The sequence below is a fragment of the Carassius gibelio genome, chromosome B1 (assembly GCF_023724105.1).
Source record: "Carassius gibelio isolate Cgi1373 ecotype wild population from Czech Republic chromosome B1, carGib1.2-hapl.c, whole genome shotgun sequence".
In the NCBI taxonomy this organism is placed as follows: domain Eukaryota; kingdom Metazoa; phylum Chordata; class Actinopteri; order Cypriniformes; family Cyprinidae; genus Carassius; species Carassius gibelio.
In genome coordinates, this window is record NC_068396.1 from 23,675,780 (window position 1) to 23,697,978 (window position 22,199).

Sequence of the window (22,199 nt, forward strand, 5' to 3'; positions counted from 1 at the left end):
TCACCTCCAAAACAATACAGAGTGAGAGAAAGTGAAATGCAACCACGAGCCAACTGCTGATAATCACTACCAGCCCTCTGCCATTGCATTGCACAAGTGTTGATAACACCAGTAGGGTTTATATTCTACGTTACACTCTAGACCACACATCTGAGGTGAGATACATACGTTTTCTCTTTCACGGCAAACAGCGAGAACAGCAAGACTTTGTTAACACTTTGCAGTTCAAAGCTGGACGCTTGAAGAAGACCACCCTGCATTAAACCCCTGGCAGCACAGACTGCCCTCGTCTTTATCAGATGGCACAGGTTTGGGCAGGATTTTTCCAAATACAAGATTATAATCGAGCTGAAAGCATTCAAAGCTGACCTGGAGTGATCTTGAATTAATCTGGACCTCGGAGTCAGATTAAATGAAAAACTTCTCTTATTCAAGAACAAATTCAGAAAGCACAATGCGCAACATGGACAAGATCGCAAGACTGCAAGTTCCCACCCCGGGTGTTGACCTTTACAGCTGTAAAGACAGCTGTAAACAATTAAAGAGACAAGCACAGTAAATGACGTCAGCTAAAGGTAAAGCTGCACGTCCGCACTGAACTCTAAAAAGTGGTATCCTCACATGCGCAGATAGTTTGCTGTCCCTGCTTGGGTGAAAGCATGAGAGGAATGAGGAGATGAATCCTCAGTGTGTCCGGGAAACCAAAACAACATATAACACACTTCCACAGTGCAGGTCGCCCTAGGAACACATCTGCTTTTTCTTAAGCAAGGCCTGGCTGTGCAGGACCTAGTGGGGGGATGATGCCTCTTTCCTTTTCACTCCCCCTACCGCAAATCACTTTGACAGGGGATGACTTCAGAAAAAAAGGCTCTGAAAAACATAACAATAAATAGTTCTTTTCTCCAGTTCTTCACTGAAAGACTCAGGGTTGCTTTTTAGCATTTAGCATGTTTTGATTTGACATGCAAACATGCATGATGAATAATTACAGGGTAAGTTCACCCAAAAATGAAAATTCTGTAATCAATTAGTCTCTGTCACGCTGTTCTAAACGCTTGATACTTTCATCCGTCTCATACACAGAGCACATCTTAGAGGGTAAAAGAAGATGAAACATGCTTGCTTGATGCTGGAGGACCAATTGGGTTTGTTCTCGTGTGTCATGAAAGAACATTTGAGTTCCTACAAGAAGGTTTATTCGCGCAATTCAAGCAATAAGTCCCATATTTGATGTGCTCCATAGATGTGCCCAGATCAATGTTTTTATGTGAATAAAAGTGGTAAATGAATAATGTAAATGCGATCATGACTCTTCAGAAGATTTCAGAAGCTTTAACGCTGGATTCATGTGGACTACTTTTATCTTTATAAACTTTTTAAAGCATCACAGTTTCGATGGATTAGACTTTCAATGGAGGCAAATACATTTCTCAGGCTTCTGGGTTCGGAATCACATGTGAGTGAGTAAATGATGACAGAATATAATCTTTGGGTGAAAAACTCTTTAACACTTTGATTTATGGAAGTGTTTTGAAGTAACACAATCAATGAAGTTATTGTGGCTAAACTTATATTTTCTAGCAATGCCTTGAATGCACTGTGCAAATGCACAATGTAAAAGACATCAAGCAAAGGCTGTCAACTAGTTCATATTTCTTTACTAACATAACACATCCTGTTCCATGACAGGGAGCTAAACAAAGTAATCAAATGTTGAACGGCAGCTGCACACGCCCTTTGTAAAAGCCATTTCCCAAAGTGTGTCACCCTCTTTGCCTTTCCCAACATGGCTAACATCTCTGTGATGCTTCCCCTCCTGTTTGCAAACAGATCTCTGAGTGATGGAGTAACAAACTGGCTTTCATTGCCACACATGTGGGATCGATAGGTTTCCTCTACACAGAAAGTGCAGCCGCTGTTTTTGCACACAAAGCGTGTATTATTAAATCTTTTTCACCTCTTTTCTTTCCTTTGCTCAATGTGTGTACAATGACTCACGTTTTAGCACGTTGACTTATGTCACAAACAGGCGGATGGGCTAATCCGTTGTTCGTTGAGAGGATAAAATGGTAAACATTTATACAAAGCATGTGAGGGAACAACGCAGGGCTGAAAACAGGGGCTGTGCTTAATTCTAGAAAAGTACTGAGAGATAGAAAACAGCTTCAGGGTTCCAATTCTGTTCAAGACAGTATTTTGCAACTTTTTTATTTTTGCAATCAATACCTTTAATGTGTCTGCAAAAAAAAAAAAAAAAGAAAAGAAAAAAAAAATACACTATGGAGGTGGAGCTACATTATGGTTATTAGCGTGCAAGAACGTGACTGCAAAACACAGTCATCCCAATAACCACAATATAGCACAATCTCCATTGATTTATTGCTTTAAGACAACAGTGTTAAATCACGTTAAGTATAAAACAAAACAAATTTTAATATTTAATGGTCTAAAATAGGGATTTCCAATTTCTAGGGAGCTCTCTTAACCTATTTTTTTATTTTATTTTTTTGGAACAAAATAAGATTTATGTTCCAATTATATAATGATATAATGAAAAAAAAAATGTTTTGTTCAGCTGATTTGTTAAACTGTTTTCTTTTTTTTCTTCTTTTTTTTAATGTAAATTAAATTCACTTAGTGCTGTAAATATCTGATAATTACATTAAAACAACACATAATAATGTATATGTTTTATGACAATCTGAATAAATAGTACATTACATAATGATTAAACATTACATAATATAGAAATGCTAAACATGCTATGTTGCATTTTGGAAAAACTTCAGCTCTAAATAACTTTTGAGCTGATACAGCAAGAAATTTGAAGATTTTTACAGTTGATTCTTCTTCTTCACAGAGTTCACAGTTCTTGCCATATGTCTACGCTCTGCTATGCTCATTAAAATGACTTCTCTATCTCTCACCTTGGCAGCAAGGGAAGTGGCAGAGGTATCAGAAATAAAGAAAATGGGTTTGGGACAAGAGAAAACTAAATGTTAAGGCTGTCTCTGTTTCTGTGGTGGATAAAATGCAAGGCCATCAGTGTTTCTCTATATATCAAATTAAGCATTTCAATAGATGCTATATAGTCAAGAGGGGCATTGCATTCTATATAGTCAGCTTTAAAATGGTTAAATTTGAATATCTAGTTTTTCACCCACATTGTAAATAATATGCATCGTATTATGCATAATATGTATTTTTCCTGAGTCAAAAATACCTGGAATCAATCCCATGAATTGTGTACTTCAGCACAGACAGTTAAGATACCACCCGCCTAAATTGATATAACAATAATTATTTCAACATCTATTACAAACAACATTTTTGCTGTTTGCATCTGGCCACAAAAAATACATATGCTTTGTAGCTCGCTTGTCGGTGCTCATTAGTTCATCAACTCTGCACACTGCATGGTAAGTTCATTAAGAGTCCCTACTGGGATTTTCCTGCCTTACAAAATTCCTAAAACAACAGATGAACAGGAAGTCCTCTGTCAGCCTTAACAATGGGTGGCCACACCAAACCACCAATATGAAAATCTAATTGATGAGCTACTGTACGTCATTGGGTGTGCAACGACATCCAAAATACACACATCAGTGTAGCCACATATCCGCTGATGAGATGCTAAAGAAGGCCAAAACAAACAGGGAACACAGTCAAGTCATTTTTTTGAATGTCTTGGTGTGATAGTTTATCTCTTATATAAGTTATCCTCCCACTACACCAGAGTGCAATTTAACACATCAGCACTTACTTTGTTCAAGATTTCTGTTAGAGCTGAGTAATAGATTTTAGAAAACTGTTGCCCTGTTCCACAACTTAGCATCTACCTTTACATGTATGCATCTGGCAGACACTTTTATCCAAAGTGACATTCACACGTTTTTGCCAGGAGGAAAAGACACTCCCAACAGAAAACAAAAATCCAAGATGGTGGATGAGAGAAATGTTGATCGCAAATAAACTTTTTAATTCAATACTGTATCGGTAAGTGTTAATAAGTTTAGTGGGATACATAATTGTTTAGTTTTTTTCCCAATATTTGTTTGTGCTACTGTATATGTTTTATATTTATTAGATTACTGCACCATTACCTTAAGGTGTGGTCACATTACTGCATTTTTAATGGAAAATTAGGTCTGTTGTCAATAGTGTAGTGATGTATGCACAGCTCACACAGAAGTCACTTGCAAATCAAGTAGCTTTTTGTTGGTCAGTACTTGCTGTTGGCAACCACAACCAGCTTTAACACAATGCAAAATTTACATGGGGAATTATTTCGCCCTCACTTGAAATTCCCTATCTCATGGATTCCTATTGAAATGACAAAGGTAAATGTGACCTAATCTTTAGGAACATGCTAACATCATCAATTCTCTTATGCTGTGTGGAAACAAATTATAGTTTTTATGTTGTTCTTATGCGTGGCTTTTTTATGGAGCATGATGTGGTGTACTCCACATGCTTGTACTGCTTCTGACAATAGTACAAATGGATTTGGAACAGTGTAGACTGCATCAAGCTGTTATGGCGTGATACAATATGACAGTGTGGTACACAGTGTTAGTCTACACTGATATTCTATTCTAACCTCTCAAACATTCAAAGCAACAGAGAAATAAAATAGTACAGACATAACATATCAAAACCTCTCATCAAAAATCTTCATCAAACTTTAGCGCTTAGGGACATGTGCGGTAGTGTGAAGACTTACTCTGGTAAGGCTCTTCGAATTATTGAGTGCTGCTGTCGATACAAATCCTGTTTCGACAAACAGCTGCAGGAAGTGTGGTTGGCGAAGCTTATGGTGACTGGCTTGGCCCCATACTTCATAGGAACTGTGATTTCGAACAACTGCAGAGTGAAAATGGAAGAAAGGTCATATTTTCAATTAAATCAAACTGAGGTAAGATGTGAAACTGGATGAAGGGTTACTTTAAGGAGTGTGCAGGATGACAAAATGAATTGTGGGCAGTCAATTATATCTAAATCAAGATTAATGAATGGATTGAAGTCTAAAGGAGTTGTGCAACTGTGAGTGCGTAGAGCCCTTCTGTGAAATCAGTGTACAGACACAACCGCAACTACAGTCTGATCAAACTGGTAAGGGGAAATGGGTAATAAGGAACTCGTGCAAGATAATTTGCAAGGCAGGCAAATACTGTTAGACTAATAAATCAAAACTTCCTCCTGCTATGAGGAAACATTCCAAGGAATTTATGTTGAATGTGCAATTAAACTATGATTCAATAAATTACTTAAACTGACATTTTACACAGAAATTAAAATTCTGTCATCATAAACTCACCCTTAGGTTGCTGCAGTGCATATGACTTAATTTCTAATGTGGAACATAAAAGTAGAATTTCTGAAGAATTCTCTGGTCAAGCTTCAAAACATGACATAAATGCACCATAAAAGTAAAATAAAATAGTTCCACATAAATGTCTGCTTTAATCCATGTGTTCTGATGCCAAACAGCATCAGAATTCACTGCTAAACTTTCCCCTTCAGTGCTATGAGTGTTAACTCACCACTTTTAGGATACTTTCATGGTGATGTTGTATCTTTTTTGAAGTCTGAAGGCTTCAGTTGACGTAATTGTAATTTAATGGAAAAGAACATGGAAAGAAAGTCACACAGGCCTGGAACAACATGAGGCTGAGTCATAGATGACATAAATTTAATTTTTGGTCTCTTTTGTCTTGTCTATTCATCATGGACTCTGCGAGATGCATAATAGCTGCTATAGACCTCCATACTTCATATTCAGATCCAAGGCAGTAAATTCTTTTAGCGGGACAAACAAACAAACAAGTTTCCAAAAGCCCTGGAATGCTAAACCTCCCATGTCTGCTCCTGTTGGATTAACAAACCACTCTCAAGACACACATAAATGAATTGTGTTTGATAAAAAAGAGAATTATTGGATTTTACAGTCTCTCTGACCCCACTGGTTGGCTCGCTACACCTCTCCATTCTTCTATGTTTCTTAAGTTCACAAAGTCATACAGTCACTTTCTAACTGCATAGCTACTGTTCATCTAAAGACAACTGCTTTAGCAATCGAAATCAGTGAAAATGTACTGTATTGATGAGCTCAATCCAGTCTACAAAAACAATAAAAAAGGCAGAGTGTAAATATAAGAAAACTATATTTACTATCTTTAATGGGCCATTAACACAAAATATTAATCAAGAACAAAGGAAAAATTAACAACCCATATCTTTTCAACAAAGATTGAATTGGTGAAATGCAATTGGGTGAAAATCTTTGGAAATATACACTCTTTCTCTTTGATGTTTTCGCAGGACTCTATAATTTATTTATTAACTGCTTTTACCAGGACAAGTGATCCCTAAATCTTCACTTGCTCACCCTGTAAATGTGTCAGCCCACCACTCTTGATGATAAAAACACTTTACTGCAGTATTAACAGTCTACTAGGCCTGAGTATTGGTTAGGTGCAGGTGAAACAAGGGTCAGACGAAACCAAAAGTCCATTTAATATGTTTCACTTTCTCTCTGAGACTGATGACAAGCTCTAACAGGTTCACTTGTCACAGTTGCTTCACAGATATTTCACTCTTGTAGGCATTTTTAAAGGCTTTGTTGGCATTACATTGCACTGTGCTTAATGTAAGTAGCTTATCAACAATAATACCAGTAATTCAAATCGCAACCATGTTCATGTAATGCATATTTTACTCTTGACCCAGTCATTTCGTCAATGAAACCTGGAGCTTATAATTTCATAATCCATATCTTACTAAGATTTTTTGAAATATCTTCACATTGCATTTGCTGTTCAGGCTTTGTGCCCAGAATGGGAGTTTTACGTCTCTGGCGCAGTAGCGTGGACATGGAGACCTTGACCTGCTCAGGCGGCTCAACTGGTGGGAGGGCGTCATGGTTTAAATCACATGAGGAGAACCCATTGCCTGCTGAGGTCAGCCCACCCAAAATAAGGGGGGTAATTAAAGGAGGCCTTCTTGCAAATAATTCACAGTCATGACCTCCCAACCAAACCTGTTTCATCCGCAACTCTTTAAATCAAAGCTTAACTGATCATCTGAGTTTTGTCTACACTGCGAGTAGGCATTAAAACAAAAGCAGACGGTTTTGATTGAAGATTATTCAAGTTTATATGTTATTACATTTATATACAAGGTGTTAGTTAAGGTATGCAGTGACAAAATTGCCTGTATATTTATCTGAATTTGATGCAAATAATCACCAGATGTGACTGAGGCTTAAACCAAAAGTGTGCTGAACCCAAGATTAGATCGACAACATTATTCTGGATACATTTGAAAACGTCATCTTTGCCCCAAAACGCTCTCTGTCCACATTACCGATTTCAAGTATTGTCCAAAAGTTTCTCATCTACACTGAATCGTCAGGAAAAAAAATCTCACTTGAGATGATACAAACTTAACAGACTAAATAAAGTTCTCGTGCCATTCTTCTGGGAGATTAAATTGTTTTATCACCTTTGCAGTACTGTGATATAAAGAGTTTATAAACTACCATATATTTAGCTATGAAAGTGAATTGCACATATCTACCAGTACAATACACGTAACATGGCTAAACGTGCTTCATTTTCAAATGTGCAAACAATTTGAATAACTCCAGTTACAACACTACAATGTGAAAACAACATTTTCAAATGTATCTATTTGGGAGAGCACCATTAATAAGCTCAGTTTTCACGGGATAAAATGTTGTCTCCATGTGCATGGAAGGCCAAAAAGTGATGTAAAATTTATGTAAAATGAGTGATGAAAAATGAAGCTTAAAAATGAATGTCGATACTGCTCACACTTGGTTCCATCCCTCCTTCACATGAACAGATTTGTGGATGCAGTCACAAGCTGATAGCATCACTCACCGTCTTGCTGATATATGAAGTGCTCATGTTCTTGCACACTTGCTCCTCACTGTTGCAGCAGCCCCCACATCTGTAGACAGACACGCAGGGTGGTTTATAGAAGGTGTTTGTAGCTGCCCCAAACTCTTTCCCAACATCTAAACAAACTTGGCGTGGCATGCACAGGGTGTTTCTCCACTCTGTCTGAATACCTGGAAGAAGCGCAGCAAGACAGGAAGAACAGACACATTAAAAAAGTCCAACAGTGAAATGCATTGATTTGTATGCACTGCAATTATTGCAGATCACAGTCTGACACATGCTTGGCATTGCTAAAGAAACTTTGTCACAGGATTGTCAAAAAGTCTTGTCTGTAAGAAAATAATGGCAGTCTGTGCTGGTCCTAAATTAATAGTCACTCACTTGTAAAAATTTCAAGATTGATGAAAGCAGCCGCATAGGAGGCCTCCTCCGACCTTGTTTCTGTGGAGCTGTGATCTCTCTGAGGTAAGTGCAATCCCATCTTGGAACGACACTTCAGCATGCTCCAGTAGCTGGGATAAACGATTCTCATAAGCTCGTCCACGCTACCTGCTGAACGCAACTGCTCCACAAAGTCTGGCTCTGAATGCTCCTGATAAGACAGAGAAACAGAATAAAACTGGGGAAAAGCATGTCAGCTTATACTACAGGGAATTGTTCCATTACACAGTTCATATTTACTGTCACAGTTCTGTTAACTTTTTCCTCGGGGATGATGCCACAGGTGTCACAAATCAGAAAATTACTCTTCCTTGAGAGAGCTACACCAGAGTAACACTTGAAGATCTCTGTTTATGTAAATGAGGGTAAGAGTAAATGATAACAGTGTTTTCATTTTTGCATAACTACCAGCAACCAGCAGTGTTAAACTTACAGAAGAGAGTTAAACCAGAGCTAGACACAATGAAGAGGGCTTGATCAATGAGCTGGAACAGAACATTGCCTTTCCACTACAACAATTAAGCATGCCATATTGGATATATCCCAGAGTGACTAAGAGAAATATCCAACTGTTTTTATTGCATGTTTCAATCTCTCATTGACTTATAAAAGATGGTTTGGGACTTTACTCACTGAATCAATATTTGATCAACAATCATAAACACATGCGGTTAACTTTTCCATTGTTTTAATATTACTAGACAATTAGAAGAGCTCCATTTAGGTTATGGCATTTGCACCTCTGTTTGTGCATATCCTAAGCAGATGCTTTCTTACTAATAAAAAGCCATTGGTTTAACCTTACCAGTAGAAGCTTATTTTGTGTTTAATCAAGCTGGTACTACAAAAAACTTTTTACTCAACATATGGGGTCTTAAAATGAACAGCTACATAATCAATCATCAGATAGGTAAAGGTTCTCTATATCATGAATGTGTGGAAATTAAGTCTGAAACTTAGACACGCAGGCCATTTCTTAATTAATGGAATGGTCAGACCTGAATGGTCTCTTGTGGCCCAGACAATTGACTGTATTGCTTACTCAGTAAGCCGATGGATGTGATCCAGGGTTGCCTGTGAAGATGGAGCTATGTCAGACACGCAATCAAATCCCCCCAAACCTTGAACTCCCCTTAATCCACAGCAGAATGAGAGTTTGTAAGAAGTGTGAAAACACCAACAGCGTCTGAAAACAGCCCAAAGTGCCTGATGGAAAATGATACTGCTGTCTGGGACATTCCAGGAATCATGCCAAGTTTACCCACATGGCTGATCATGAATGTCGATAAAAACGGGCACCCTCCCCCACTTGTGGAGGTGTTAAAAAAGTGAGAAAGCACAACTTGTTGGTGGTGGATGCAGAGATTACCCTTCTATGTAAAGCGCTTTGGGTGCCCAGAAAAACGCTACATAAATACAAGGAATTATAACTTGAATTGAACCACATCAGAATACTGCATTCCTCTTTAAGAAGGCCAGTCTTTGTATTGGTCCAGTCTGTATTATTTGTCGAAATCGTATTAGGCAGACCCCCAAGTTTACAGCGGAGAATTTATTATCTCAAATGGTAGGAAATAGTTTCTCTTACTCTAACATTTTGTTGTAAAACCCATTATTTACATACAATAAAATATTTTGGCTAGGTAAGTGCAAGCAATGATTTTCTGGTCCTCACGACTTCCCTAATTTTCAAAGGAGATCCTCAGAACAAATAAGAGCGTTACAGTGGACAGTTTGAAAGTATAAACTTGAAGGCCATTTTTCATGATACAGGACACTGAACTTCGCCAAAATCCCACCCTCAACAAATAAAAATGTAACCATTTATGTGAAATATGACTTTAAGGCTGCATAGTTCCAAATGTTATCATAAAACATGGCTGAAAAAGATTTTAACCCACATTGTTACCTGCAAACATTCAGTTGCACCGCACACCAAGGAAAATAGCTTTAATCGTGGAAAGAGGAAAAATACAATCCTTGTAGGAAATGACTGCTTCTCCCTGCATTGACTCCCTTCTGTTTATTCAGGAAACTCAAATACCACAAAAACAGTATGAACAAGACTATTGTATATGGCCTCTTCCATGCCTTTGTTTACAGTGATTCCTGAGATAACACACTGGTCTGTTTCCTAACAGAAACAATGGAGACTGAGAAAATGATGTGTGGTGTTCAGCATACAGACACATTCACACGTGAGTCAGTCCCAAACTTCAGGTTTGGTAATTGTAAAAACACAGATACAATGCCCTATTTTTATGTTTCAGTAGCAACTAAACAAAAAAAGAGACTGGTGGGAGAACGGTACAAATGGGAACCATGAAGTCTTTGAGCACTTGACCCAGAAAGGCATTCATTGTTTCACTATTGTGATCCGATTCAATTTAGGGATTGTATTACAAAATAAATACCAGTTTCAACAACAACAACAACAATAATATATAATAAATTATTATGTACTAAATTTCTGCATTTTAACCACATTTGCTTGCCAGTCTCAATGTTAAATTCAAAATGTAAATAAATTTTAAAGGCAGATTGCATCTCACATTATATAGCAGTTTTATTACAGAAATAAAATTCTGAGAGTTGAAGTGGGAATGGCCTCAGTAAGGGATTGCATTTGGTTCCGAAGGACAGTGATTCATGGGAAGTGATGAAATGATGAACTGATGATAGATGCGTACATCATCAGTGGTCAGACATGAGGTACACTGTAATGTGAACCAATAATAATAATAAAAGAAAAAATGGGAAAGAATCATTCACCACTAATGCTAGAATGTATGTCTCATTGAATGAATCACAAGTGAAAGCAGCTGGTTTTAACACTTGGAACAGGATTCCATGTTCACTGTAGCTAAAACAAGATTTGATGCCATGCACGCAAGGGATCCCAGTGATGATGATGACCCCATCATGAATGCTGTTATTAAAAGTTCAAACTTGAGTCAACAGTTCTGTGCCAGTTATAAAATGTGCATCATTAGAAAGAAGGATCATTTCAGACAACCCCAAAGCAACATGCAGTCTCTTGACGGCTCCGTGTTTCCTGAAGCAAACCACAAAACTGACACAATAAAAAAAAAAAAAACTAGATCCTTTTTTGGCAATGAGGTTAGCGTTTATCCTCTTTGCTGATACCAGTATCCGGAGCTATTTTGGATGAGGTTTCTGGAAGGCACCCTCACTGAATAAATTCCTTTAGTCTGAGTCAAAATGCTTCATATTTATGCCAGGTTTATACAGTTTCATTTCCATTACAGTCACCTCATACTCCTACGCTAAAACCTAATCAAAATGTCAGCCTTCACATTTTCATTGATATCATTTTCATATACTCTTTAGGTTGAGATATTGCTTGCTGCCAATTACGTAATCAGGTTTTTTTTTAAGTACTTGCAAAAATATAGTTATTTGAAATGTTTTTCAGCAACAAAACAGACCATTTTATTACATAATTTAATATTTATTACACAGATTCATAACAAACCAGTCTGTAAAAAAAACTAACAAAAAACAAGCAATTTTTATGCTCCAAAGGCCTCTCAGGCAATCACTTGTGGTTTATTATCTATAATGGGTAGTTATGGGAATGTGAAGAGAGGACCAGCCAGTTCTAAAGATTATAACAGTGAATGTGATGTGACATACAGCGGATACAGTGGATAACCAGATTATTTTTGCACACTTAAAATCAGTAGCATTGTATTGATTTCTGGTAAAAAACAAACAAACAAAAAAACCTTGTCACTGGGGAGTATTGCAGACAACAGACACCCTCAGTGACCTCAGGTGGAACATGGCCCCCATCGTGGACACTAGCATTGGTACATATGCACAAGAACACATGTTGCATCTGTTCCAGACATACCTTTTATCCTCAGTATTGGACTCCAGAGAGCAGGCTTGCGAATGGCACTCTGCTCGCTGAACTTGAAGGATGTCGTTGAAGTCTGCTGAGGGCATGTCTGAGGCTACACAAGCCAACACTCAGGAGGAGAGGAAGACGATCTGAGATATCATTAACCCTCTAATGATCTCTTAGAAACCCTAGATCTGACTGCAAGCTTTGAGCCTTTGACCTAGTGGAGAACCAGTTCCTTTGAGAATAAGTCTGGCCACAAGTCTGAAAAGTAACTGAGACCCTCTTCGACATCCAAGCTTCCCACATTTCAGACAAACAATCCTAATCTTTCCTGTTTTTCTGAGGCAATTGAGATGTTCCCCAAGGCAGAGAACTCATGAATGCTATATTACGGTCTCTCATATGATTTTAAACTAACCGCTGGACTCGGTACACACACTAATGCACATGCATGCGCTCTTGAGACCAGACCATGTGCATGGAAATTATTTTTCCAGTCTTAAACCTAGTATCTGCTACATCCATTAAGATGACCTAGCAACACTGGATACAACATAGAGCGGGTAATAATACAGGACTCTGTCAGTGTCTGAATCAGTACATTCAAAAACAATATTTTCTAAAATATAAACAGATAATAAGCTCCAGTGCAATTGCATTGCACTAATTACACTTTGTTTTGCGCAATTGCTAAATACGCAAACACTAGAATTAAGTTGTTTTTGATTGAAATGATATCAGTTTTCACTTTCATTTGGCTTTGAGTCTCAGCCAAAATGGAAAGTCGGTCCTGTGGCGGACCAAGTCATTACATTTTGATAAAAGATCATAAAGGTAAACAATTAGTTTTTGGACAATTTGGAACAGCATGCACAGATGAATCAAGAACAAGACCAGGAATGTGCTTTAGGAACATAAACAGTGTTCATTTTGATTTCACGTTGATTTGATGAAATAATCTAGAGTTTGGTCAGAGTCCCATAAGAACCTCTCTTCCTTTTTTAGAAAGAGTTGCTTTCTTGGTCTGATCCATTTCACGTGTAGAGGCGGGCATATGTCAGGATGCAATTACTGTGCACTACTGACGCATACTTGGTAAAGATTTCTGTGGTGCAATAAAGTTATTAGCCTGGAGGGTTGCCCACTACTCAATAAGACCACAGGGATATTAGTTCTAATGTTCTGTAACCCAATTCTTAAGCTCTCCAAAACATAATAGAGCTGTACATGAAATCCCAATGAAACAGTGGGGGAAGGGGGTATGGGGTTCTTGTTTTGGCATACTTAAAGAATTATATGAAGCAAATATCCTGTCTGAACAGAAACTGTCAAGAGCGACATTAGTAAGGTTTAAGCAGAATCCACTCTGCGAGTATTCATACGTCTTGGCATGTGGATTGCAGATCTCTTGCGAAGTCTTAAGAAAGCTTTAAAGGATTAGTTTGTCAAAAAAAAAAAAAAAAAAAAAAAGATTATTCTGCCATCATTTACAGTACTCACGCTCACATTGTTCCAAACCTGTATGGCTTTGTTTCCTCTGTGGAAAGCAAAATCAATGAATAAACTGATATTCCAAGTTGCTATGCTCTTAAACTGTTTCTGCTTCTAACATATTAACATATTAACACTGAATAGAAAAGGCCAGCTTGGGCATTCAGCTAAAATAACTTCTTTTTTGATCCACATTTAGAATTACATGAGGGTGAACTATTTTGGCATAACAATTTTCTTCTTCTGCATTCTTTTAGTAAATACAGGACACAAATACTGAAATTGTAGTTTTTTTTTTTTTTTTTTGGCACCTAGCAGAAAAAAAGGAACTAACAAAATATGAAGGAATACACACATTTGCATCATGCAGCATAATACAACTTTACGATTAATTTGTAAACTAATGCACTATTCTTGTCTCCATTTTCCAGAAGTAATAATATGTGTGCTTCTACAATGGATGATATATTTGTTTTAGAACAGTCTTTGTTCCTGGCCTCAGCCTAGATGCGCACTGCCTGTTTCTTACTTTGTCTCACTCTGACTAAATGAACGCGTCAGTAAAAAAAACCTGTTTTATCCTTTAGGGCGGTGATCCCAGGGGTTTAGAAAGATTTCCATTTCTTTTGTAATTCTCTAAGTCTTTGTTAATCTGCAAGTCTTTGCTTCACTGAAAATCTTGACTTCTCATTAAGATTTGTACAAATGATTGCATATCCACTTGTGGGTGATATTTCTTGCTTCTATGGTATTTAGAGGTGCTAATGTTGTCCCATCTAAATTTTAATTACAAATAAATCTGCCATGTGGTCTTAAGGAAGGTTTCTGCATGATTGCCCGCTGAAGAGTCAAACAAGCCATTTCATTAAAGGCAGAGGAAGCTTGGTGAGTTTTATAATTGTTATTATTTCACTTATATGAGGGGTGTGCAATCCTACTCATGGAGAGCCAACATCATGCAGAGTTAAGCTCCAACTAGCTCCAAGACACTTGTCTGGAAGTTTTTTAATTAGCTGGTTCAGGTGTGTTGAATTAAGTTTGGAGCTAAACTCTGCAGGATGTTGGCCCTCCATGAATAAGTTTGGACACCCATAACAGTACATTATTTACTGTTTGTAGTTTAAAAATGAATTATTGTAATGGTGACCAATAAATGAATGATAATGCTTAATTATATCCAGTATAATGAGTTAAAAAGAATGCATTTCTGATACAATGCAGTACCTAAGGCCGGGCATACACTGTGCGATTTTCATCCGATTTTGAGCGAATTCTGACTCATGCGACTCTTTTTGGGGTCGGGCCGATTTTGAGCATTTTCGTGCGTCGTTTGTCGTGCAGTGTTCTTGCAGTGTACAAAGGGAAACGAGAGGCGATTAACCTCTCCCGACCGGCAATCGGTTGGTCAGATGGATTTCTGACATTTCACTGCGCATGCGCAAAACCATAAACAAAACCATGGTGACACGGCGTGTAGTGTGGACTGAATTCTGCATGCGATCTACTTGTACAGTGTGAGTTGGTACCTTGCCGAAATCGCACATAAATCGCACAGTGTATGCCCGCCTTAATGCTAATACTGATACTGAACAAAAAAAGTTGGGAAACACTGTTTTATTGTCTACCAACCACTGTTGGTACTACCACTGTTTTATGCTCCCATACTGGCCACACACTGGCTATAATGTGAGTGATAAGTTGTTTCCTAGAAGGATGAGGGTAAAAATATATTTTTTTAATGATCTTGAATTTTCTGATCTAACACAGATTCCAGTGCTTCTCCTTGCAGACGAAATTGGACAAGCAGATCTGAGATCTGAAAAGGAAAAAAAAAAGTGTCAAACACACAGAAAAAAGTTCCCCAGATGCTTCAGGCACACTGCTGGGCCCAGTCAGAGCTGAATTCCTCTGCTGAAGGGGACTGAAACATACAGCCGGTTTACAGACATCACAGAAAGAAAGAGACAAATGGTAACATCAAAGTGACTGCTGTTCAGACTGAATGTACGATTACTACAGAACTGATGTACAAACTAAAAAGTATCTATGGGCTCCTTTATCTGTCCATGAGAGTGTCACTGCATGAGGAGAGACATTTAATTTGGTTAACCTTAACAAATACTATTATTAAGACAAAAGCTATACTCTCATAAAAAAAGGAGCAGAAGCTGTGACTGGGGAAGAACCCGTCACTGAAGCAGAACCCTTTTCAAAAGTACACCTCTGTACATTATTGCATAATAGGTTAAATTAGTCCCAAAAGTATACATATCAGTACCTAAATGGTAAATATTAGTACATTTTTAAAGGGTTACTTCGCCCAAAATGGACAATTATGTCAATAATTAGCCTCATGTCGTTCCAAATCTTTAAGACCTTCGTTTATCTTCAGAACACAAATTAAGATATTTTTTTATAAAATCATTTCGCTGAACGTAATCCTTGTTGTTTATGTTCAGTTGACAGCGTGCACATGATGAACGTAAACAATACTGATTTCGTTGATTACGCTCTGGGTTACTCTCCAAAATGGCGGAAGACGGTAAGAAAAATTCTGTTATTATTGTTTTCTTTGCACACACAAAGTATTCTCATAGCTTCATAAAATTATGGCTGAACCACTGATGTCGCGTGGACTATTTTATCAGTGTCCTTCCTATGTTTCTGGATCCTGGGAACATTGCTGTTACATTGCTGTCTATTGAGGGTCAGAGAGCTCTCATATTATCAAAAATATCTTCATTTGTGTTATGAAGAAGAACAAAGGTCTAATTGGTTTGGAACGAGATGAGAATGAGCAATTAATGACAGAATTTTCATTTTGGGGCAAACTAACCCTTTAATGGTACTGACAGTTTTTATAGTTAATTTTAGGGCTCTAACACTAGCTTACGCTATTCTTTTTTCTGTTCTATCAGTTTTCTTTTTATTTATTATTATTATAATATATATATATATATATATATATATATATATATATATATATATATATATATATATATATATATATATATATATATATATATATATATATATATATTAATCCTTGCTACGTGTGCTGCGTTAAGCTAACTGAGACTTGTTATAGCACTTGCATATCATTGCTCTTTTGCTGATTTTTATTGCTTCCATTGTCCTCATTTGTAATTCAAATTGGATAAGAGCGTCTGTTAAATTAAATGTAAATGTAAATATGCCTTTCATCCTTAGAAAAGATATTATAAAAAATAAAAGTTGTCAAAAGGCTAAAATCTATGTTGTGCACTGAAAACATGAAGGAAAAACTGTTCAATAAAATTACAGAGAAAAGGGACTTTAATATTTTGTATATTATAAGAAATATCTCAAGCCTATATGAACCAATTTATATGAGTCTATTTTAAACCAGCAAAGCTCACTTGCCAGATTTTCGGAAACAGTTTGTAGTGCTGTTTAATTGATGGAAAGTTTAAGTAATAATAAATATAAAACATAAAATTGATATAAAAGATATAAAAATGATTTTAAAATGCTAAATCTAAACTGACATTAAGCCTTAAACTATATTAAGCCTTTTATACACGTGTAGTAAGTGACATCACTGCAGCCTCATCTAAAAGAACTGAGAACTGAACCAAACCTCACATCAAATCACCCACTCGTTTTATTCATTCAACGACTATGCTGTACTTCCCAAAAACACTTCGAAGCCTTTCAACCATGTCAGTCCTGTACAGCATTAAAAATAGGTTTTAAGAAGTAACAACTATTGAAACACCCCATTTGCAGTAGTTGCCTAATTCAAAGAATAGTTGAACTGTTGACCTCCCCAAGGACTTGACAGTCTTCTTGCTTCTGTCATCAAGACCTCTGACTTTCCCTGCCCCCCAGGTGAAAGCTCCTCTAAAGTTGTGAAAGTGTTGAAAGGTGGTTCTGCTATATCTGAAGCTAAAGGATGAGCAGATCTGGCAGGTGGATAGGCTATTAGAGTAGAAAAGATAAGAGAGGCAGATGCGAGTAATCTGTTCCACCTGTGCTAACTTTCCTACCTGGGAAGTACACATGACCACACACTCACACATGAAAGGACGTCCCTGGGGAATCCCTTAGTTATCACCAAAGGGCAGAAATAAATAAGCATTGTTTGGAAAAGCTGGAGGTGCTTTATCATGGGTGGTTTGTTCTCAGGCATTCATCACTAACCATACAGACACTCACACAGACTGAAATATAATGCTTATTTAAACCAGAGTGTCTCGAGAGACTTGCAACATAGCAGCTAATAATGTAAAATAGGCATTCCTAAAGCAGTCAACATCCCTGTTAAACATGATGGAGTTTCTGTAAAGCCACATGATGAAACCAAACATCAGTCCAAATGAATGAGGTCAAGACTGCAGCAGAGCCATTAAGACTACAAATCAGTAGTCCCAGCACCTCATGTGTACTCCCTAAACACCCACATTTCCCAGGTGACCCCTTCAGAAAGATAGTCATACTTGACAATAACTCTCTCTACATGCGCAACCCTCACGATTTACATTTAGAATCACAATTACTCATGAATTACAGGACAGCTTTGCCAAACAGTTGAGAGATGGCCATGATGGAAAAGTCCAAGGGAGAGTAATAAGATCAGTATATTAGCCGAGTGCTGACTGATGCCCAGTGAATTATTAAGTCACCCATCCCATACATTCATATAACATACAGCCACATGTGCAATTACGGAACAATTATTCAATTCCATGGCATAAGAACAAGACAAATATCAACCAAGTGTACTGAAAATAAACCATAAGAAATTCAGCAGCTTTTTTATGTTGCTGTTGCACTTACAATTGACTTTCCCTACTCTCAGTGAATTCCAGCTAAATGAATCTTAATAACCATTGAATTTCTCTGTGACCCAAAGGTTAAAAGGTTTAAGAGAGAGAGCAGTGAAAACAAAGTTTAACAAAGTCTATTTTTAGGCAATCATGATTAGTGTATAGCCCATGTCGCACATTACCAGTGGGAATAATTTCAAGATCTTGTCAAGATGTCCATGTTGCTGCATGTAGCATATGGTATCATTTATACACTGCACATAGTAAAGTTCCAAAGAGTCCACTGCTGCTGTATATGAAAAGATAGAATGTTGTGTCAAAGTAATCATGTTTAATGGCTGTGCAAGCCAAAAGCAGTACAGAGACAGTACAGTACAGTAAGAACTAACAGACATATCCTCTTGTGTGCAGACAGATCACTTTGAAGCTCCCGAGAGATATTAAAAAGAATTGCACCAATTGAGTATATGGATCATGATGTACATGATCAAATTAAAATGTTTAAAGTCATAGCTCTTTTTCTTTCTTTCTTACTTTCTTTCGTTCAAACAGAGAGAAACTACTTCTGGAGTTGCTGACCCAATGACACCTGCTTCCGCCGTTTATAGCAATATAATTGTGCTTTCAAATAATTTTCCTTTTATACCAGTGATGTGTGAATGCTTAATTACAAAAACAAATGATCCCTTTTGCTTCAGATGTGAATCATTTCCTATTTTTCTGTTCCAAAATGATACCCGGATGCTAAATAGATGAAAGTGGTGAATATTCTAGAGGTACACTGTGTTTTCAACAACCCTGTTGAATTAGAACACCAATGTAAAAAGAGGGCAGTCATATATAATGATGAGTAAGGTCAAAGGTAAGCACCATGTGACATCATACTCTAAATTATTTAAGGCTTTTAAAATCTGTCCAAGCGTTAGAGTTTGAAATACCTTTCTGAATTATAGACAAATTTCATTCATGTGTTTCTGCAAAGGTATCTCAATAAAATGAATCGGGAATCTTGGCTAAGTTCTACAACAATATAGTCACAACCAGTGCCAGTGATGTTGACTGCTGATATGTTGCCTCAATGCTTCAAGAAGTAGCCTACTACTAAGTTTTAAAATAATTATAGTAACATGTATTATGAGTTTCCTTCATGCTTAACAAAGGGCAACAAATCATTACCAATAAATGATGATTTAAACCTATTTTTCTACTTTTAAGATGACATGGAAATGAGCTTGCCGGTGCTTACCATGGCATCCCCTTCATCTTGGTCATAATCATAATCATAGTAGTCGTGACTTGTCTCCAAAGCAAGGGTTGCATAAATCAATGCGAGACAGAAGACAGAAATTCCAAATAAGTGCATTTTAGAAGAAAAAAATCTCTGAAGTCTGAGCAGAGTCTGTTGGAAGTTCCTCTTTTTTCAGCTTTCAGCAGCAGGTTTCTAGAAATCTCGGTCCTTACACTAAAATAAAACTCATGTATACATCCAACATTTTAAGAAGGCACTTCGATACTGGTCCATGGAACGCACTCTGAGTTCGTCCCTTCACAAACGGATGTGAACATCCACTCCGTGCGGAGAACGTGTGGAAGTGCGCGGAGCGCCCACTGGCATGTTTTATGCAATTTCACGCTGTTACTTTGGATCCTTCTCCCTCCCCCTCTCCGTTTACCCCAGCCTGCCTCTCCGTTCGCCGTAAGACATTCCGAGACATAAGAGAGAAATATGAGTCGTGGCACGCGCGCTTTCTCAGGTATCAACTACAGCACGTCAAACGCATCGTGTAAACGCACAAGCGCACTGAATGAACCTCTACATTTGCCGCTTTTTTCTTTCTTTCTTTCTTTCTTTCTTTTCTTTTCTTTTTTTTTTTTTTTTTTTGTTAAAGGCGAAATGTCAGATAAAGGAATAGTTTATCTCACAATGAAAACTAAGACATATTTTTTTTTACTCTGTTTTTTCCCCCCCTTTTTTTCCACATGCAGTGGAACGGGGACAGGGGCATTGAGGCTTAAAAACTGACGCAAGAGCGACATTAAAGTAATCAATGTGACCAATTGTTAAACAACTGTATTTATTGAACAACTGTTAACCTATTTTAAAAATTATAAAAATTTAGTAGCCTACAACTTGTTGACAACTAAGTTGTTTGCTGCAAAATCTTGTTGAAAATATAACTATAAATAAATACAATGAATGAAAATAACAAATAAATAAAAATAAAAACAATAAATAATGCAGATTAATTTATGGACAGTTATTTGGGCCTTTCTGATTGCGATTGGGTTAACTGGGATGACTGTCAAAAAGTGAAATGGTTTACCTGAATTCACCCTCTGCGAAATGAGCTGCTTTGGGGAGGTTTTAATTCTGTAGTAGGTATCTTCTCCAAAGGGGGGTTAGTCCTCAAGTTCAGTGAGTGCTCTTCTAATGCATTGGAATGCAAGACCCACTTGAGTCATTGTGTTCCATTCACCGCTGTCAAATGGTTGCATTTAATTTTGTGATCTTCTCAAATACTACTTGAAGTAGCAGGCTAAACATGCACTGTCAAACGCATTCAGTGTTAACACTAAAGGTCTAGTTTGAATAGGCTCAGGGCTAAGGGTTTGTGAATGATAACCTAATTAGCCATGACACTACTGAATAATTCACTGTGAAAATACCTGACAATGCACATTTGGTTTTCCAGGGAAATAGAGAAAATATTGCTGTTGTTTATATTCAATTAAAAACTCTATAAAAATAAATGATTATACCTAATTGATGGCCAAGCAATTGCACATGCAAATGGCATAGTAATTCCAAATCACTGTAAATGATTAACAAAAGTCCTTTCCTTCATATACTTGGCAGTGGCCAGTTCTTTTGCCTACTTAATATACTTCTCTTTGCTCATGAAAGGTCTTATTCTGCTTCCCTTAATGTTTTGATTGGTCTAATACTAAAAGGTCAAAGTTCAGACTGGTTTTATAAGGATTAACAGGGCTTGCAGGTTTGCAATGACGTTACTAAACACATTACTTCACTGGAGAAGTTATAACATCATCAGCCAGGCATCTGGAGCTGCTTTAAAAGTTCAACTACAACTGATATCATCGTTTTTAGAAGGCATTTGATTTCCTCAGTAGGACTTTTGACATCCTTAGGTTTAGGCCCAAAGAGATTCAGAAGCTGACTGTGACTTTCATGCTTGTTTTCTTCATGGCCGTTTACATCCTTTTACATTCTTCCCTCTTTCGGCCCACACATACCAAGTAATCTGGAATCGGTGTCCTTATATAAACTCTCTGTGCTTTGTCCTCCAGAACTATTTTCAAATGAAAGCAGCTTTATGTAGGATTTGTTTAATGCCTTTATTATAAGAAATAACTGGCCTTTACCAGTTTAAAACTGATGTGAGGATTTTTTCTGACATTATTTGTTTCTTGTTTTCTGAGCGTTTTTTGCAACACATTACATATACATTACATTAAAAAAGATGCAATTATTCCTGTAGTGTATGGTTTCCTTGAGAAATTATCTTAGTATAATAACTAAAGCCAATATATTTTTAGTCACTTCTTTAAAAAAAGTAAAAATAATAATAATAATCAAGAACTATATAATTAAATTACATATATATAGCAAGACTCACCTATCACTTAAAAAGATAAATT

The 22,199-nt window shown here is 37.1% G+C and overlaps 2 protein-coding genes across 8 annotated transcripts in view; both read right to left on the bottom strand.

Annotated features, from left to right (window-relative positions):
• Window positions 1-20,259, bottom strand: part of vegfc (vascular endothelial growth factor c) — a 33,964-nt gene extending 13,705 nt beyond the window's left edge. Inside the window, exons 1-4 of the mRNA XM_052545500.1 lie at window positions 19,786-20,259; window positions 8,310-8,520; window positions 7,908-8,098; window positions 4,727-4,866 (exon numbers count right to left, since the gene is read on the bottom strand). Of these exons, the coding sequence (XP_052401460.1) occupies window positions 4,727-4,866; window positions 7,908-8,098; window positions 8,310-8,520; window positions 19,786-19,902 (659 nt within the window). The 5' untranslated portion in view covers window positions 19,903-20,259. The remainder of the gene's footprint in view (window positions 1-4,726; window positions 4,867-7,907; window positions 8,099-8,309; window positions 8,521-19,785) is intronic.
• Window positions 1-22,199, bottom strand: part of tmem134 (transmembrane protein 134) — a 790,957-nt gene that overhangs the window by 112,463 nt on the left and 656,295 nt on the right. The window lies entirely within an intron of this gene.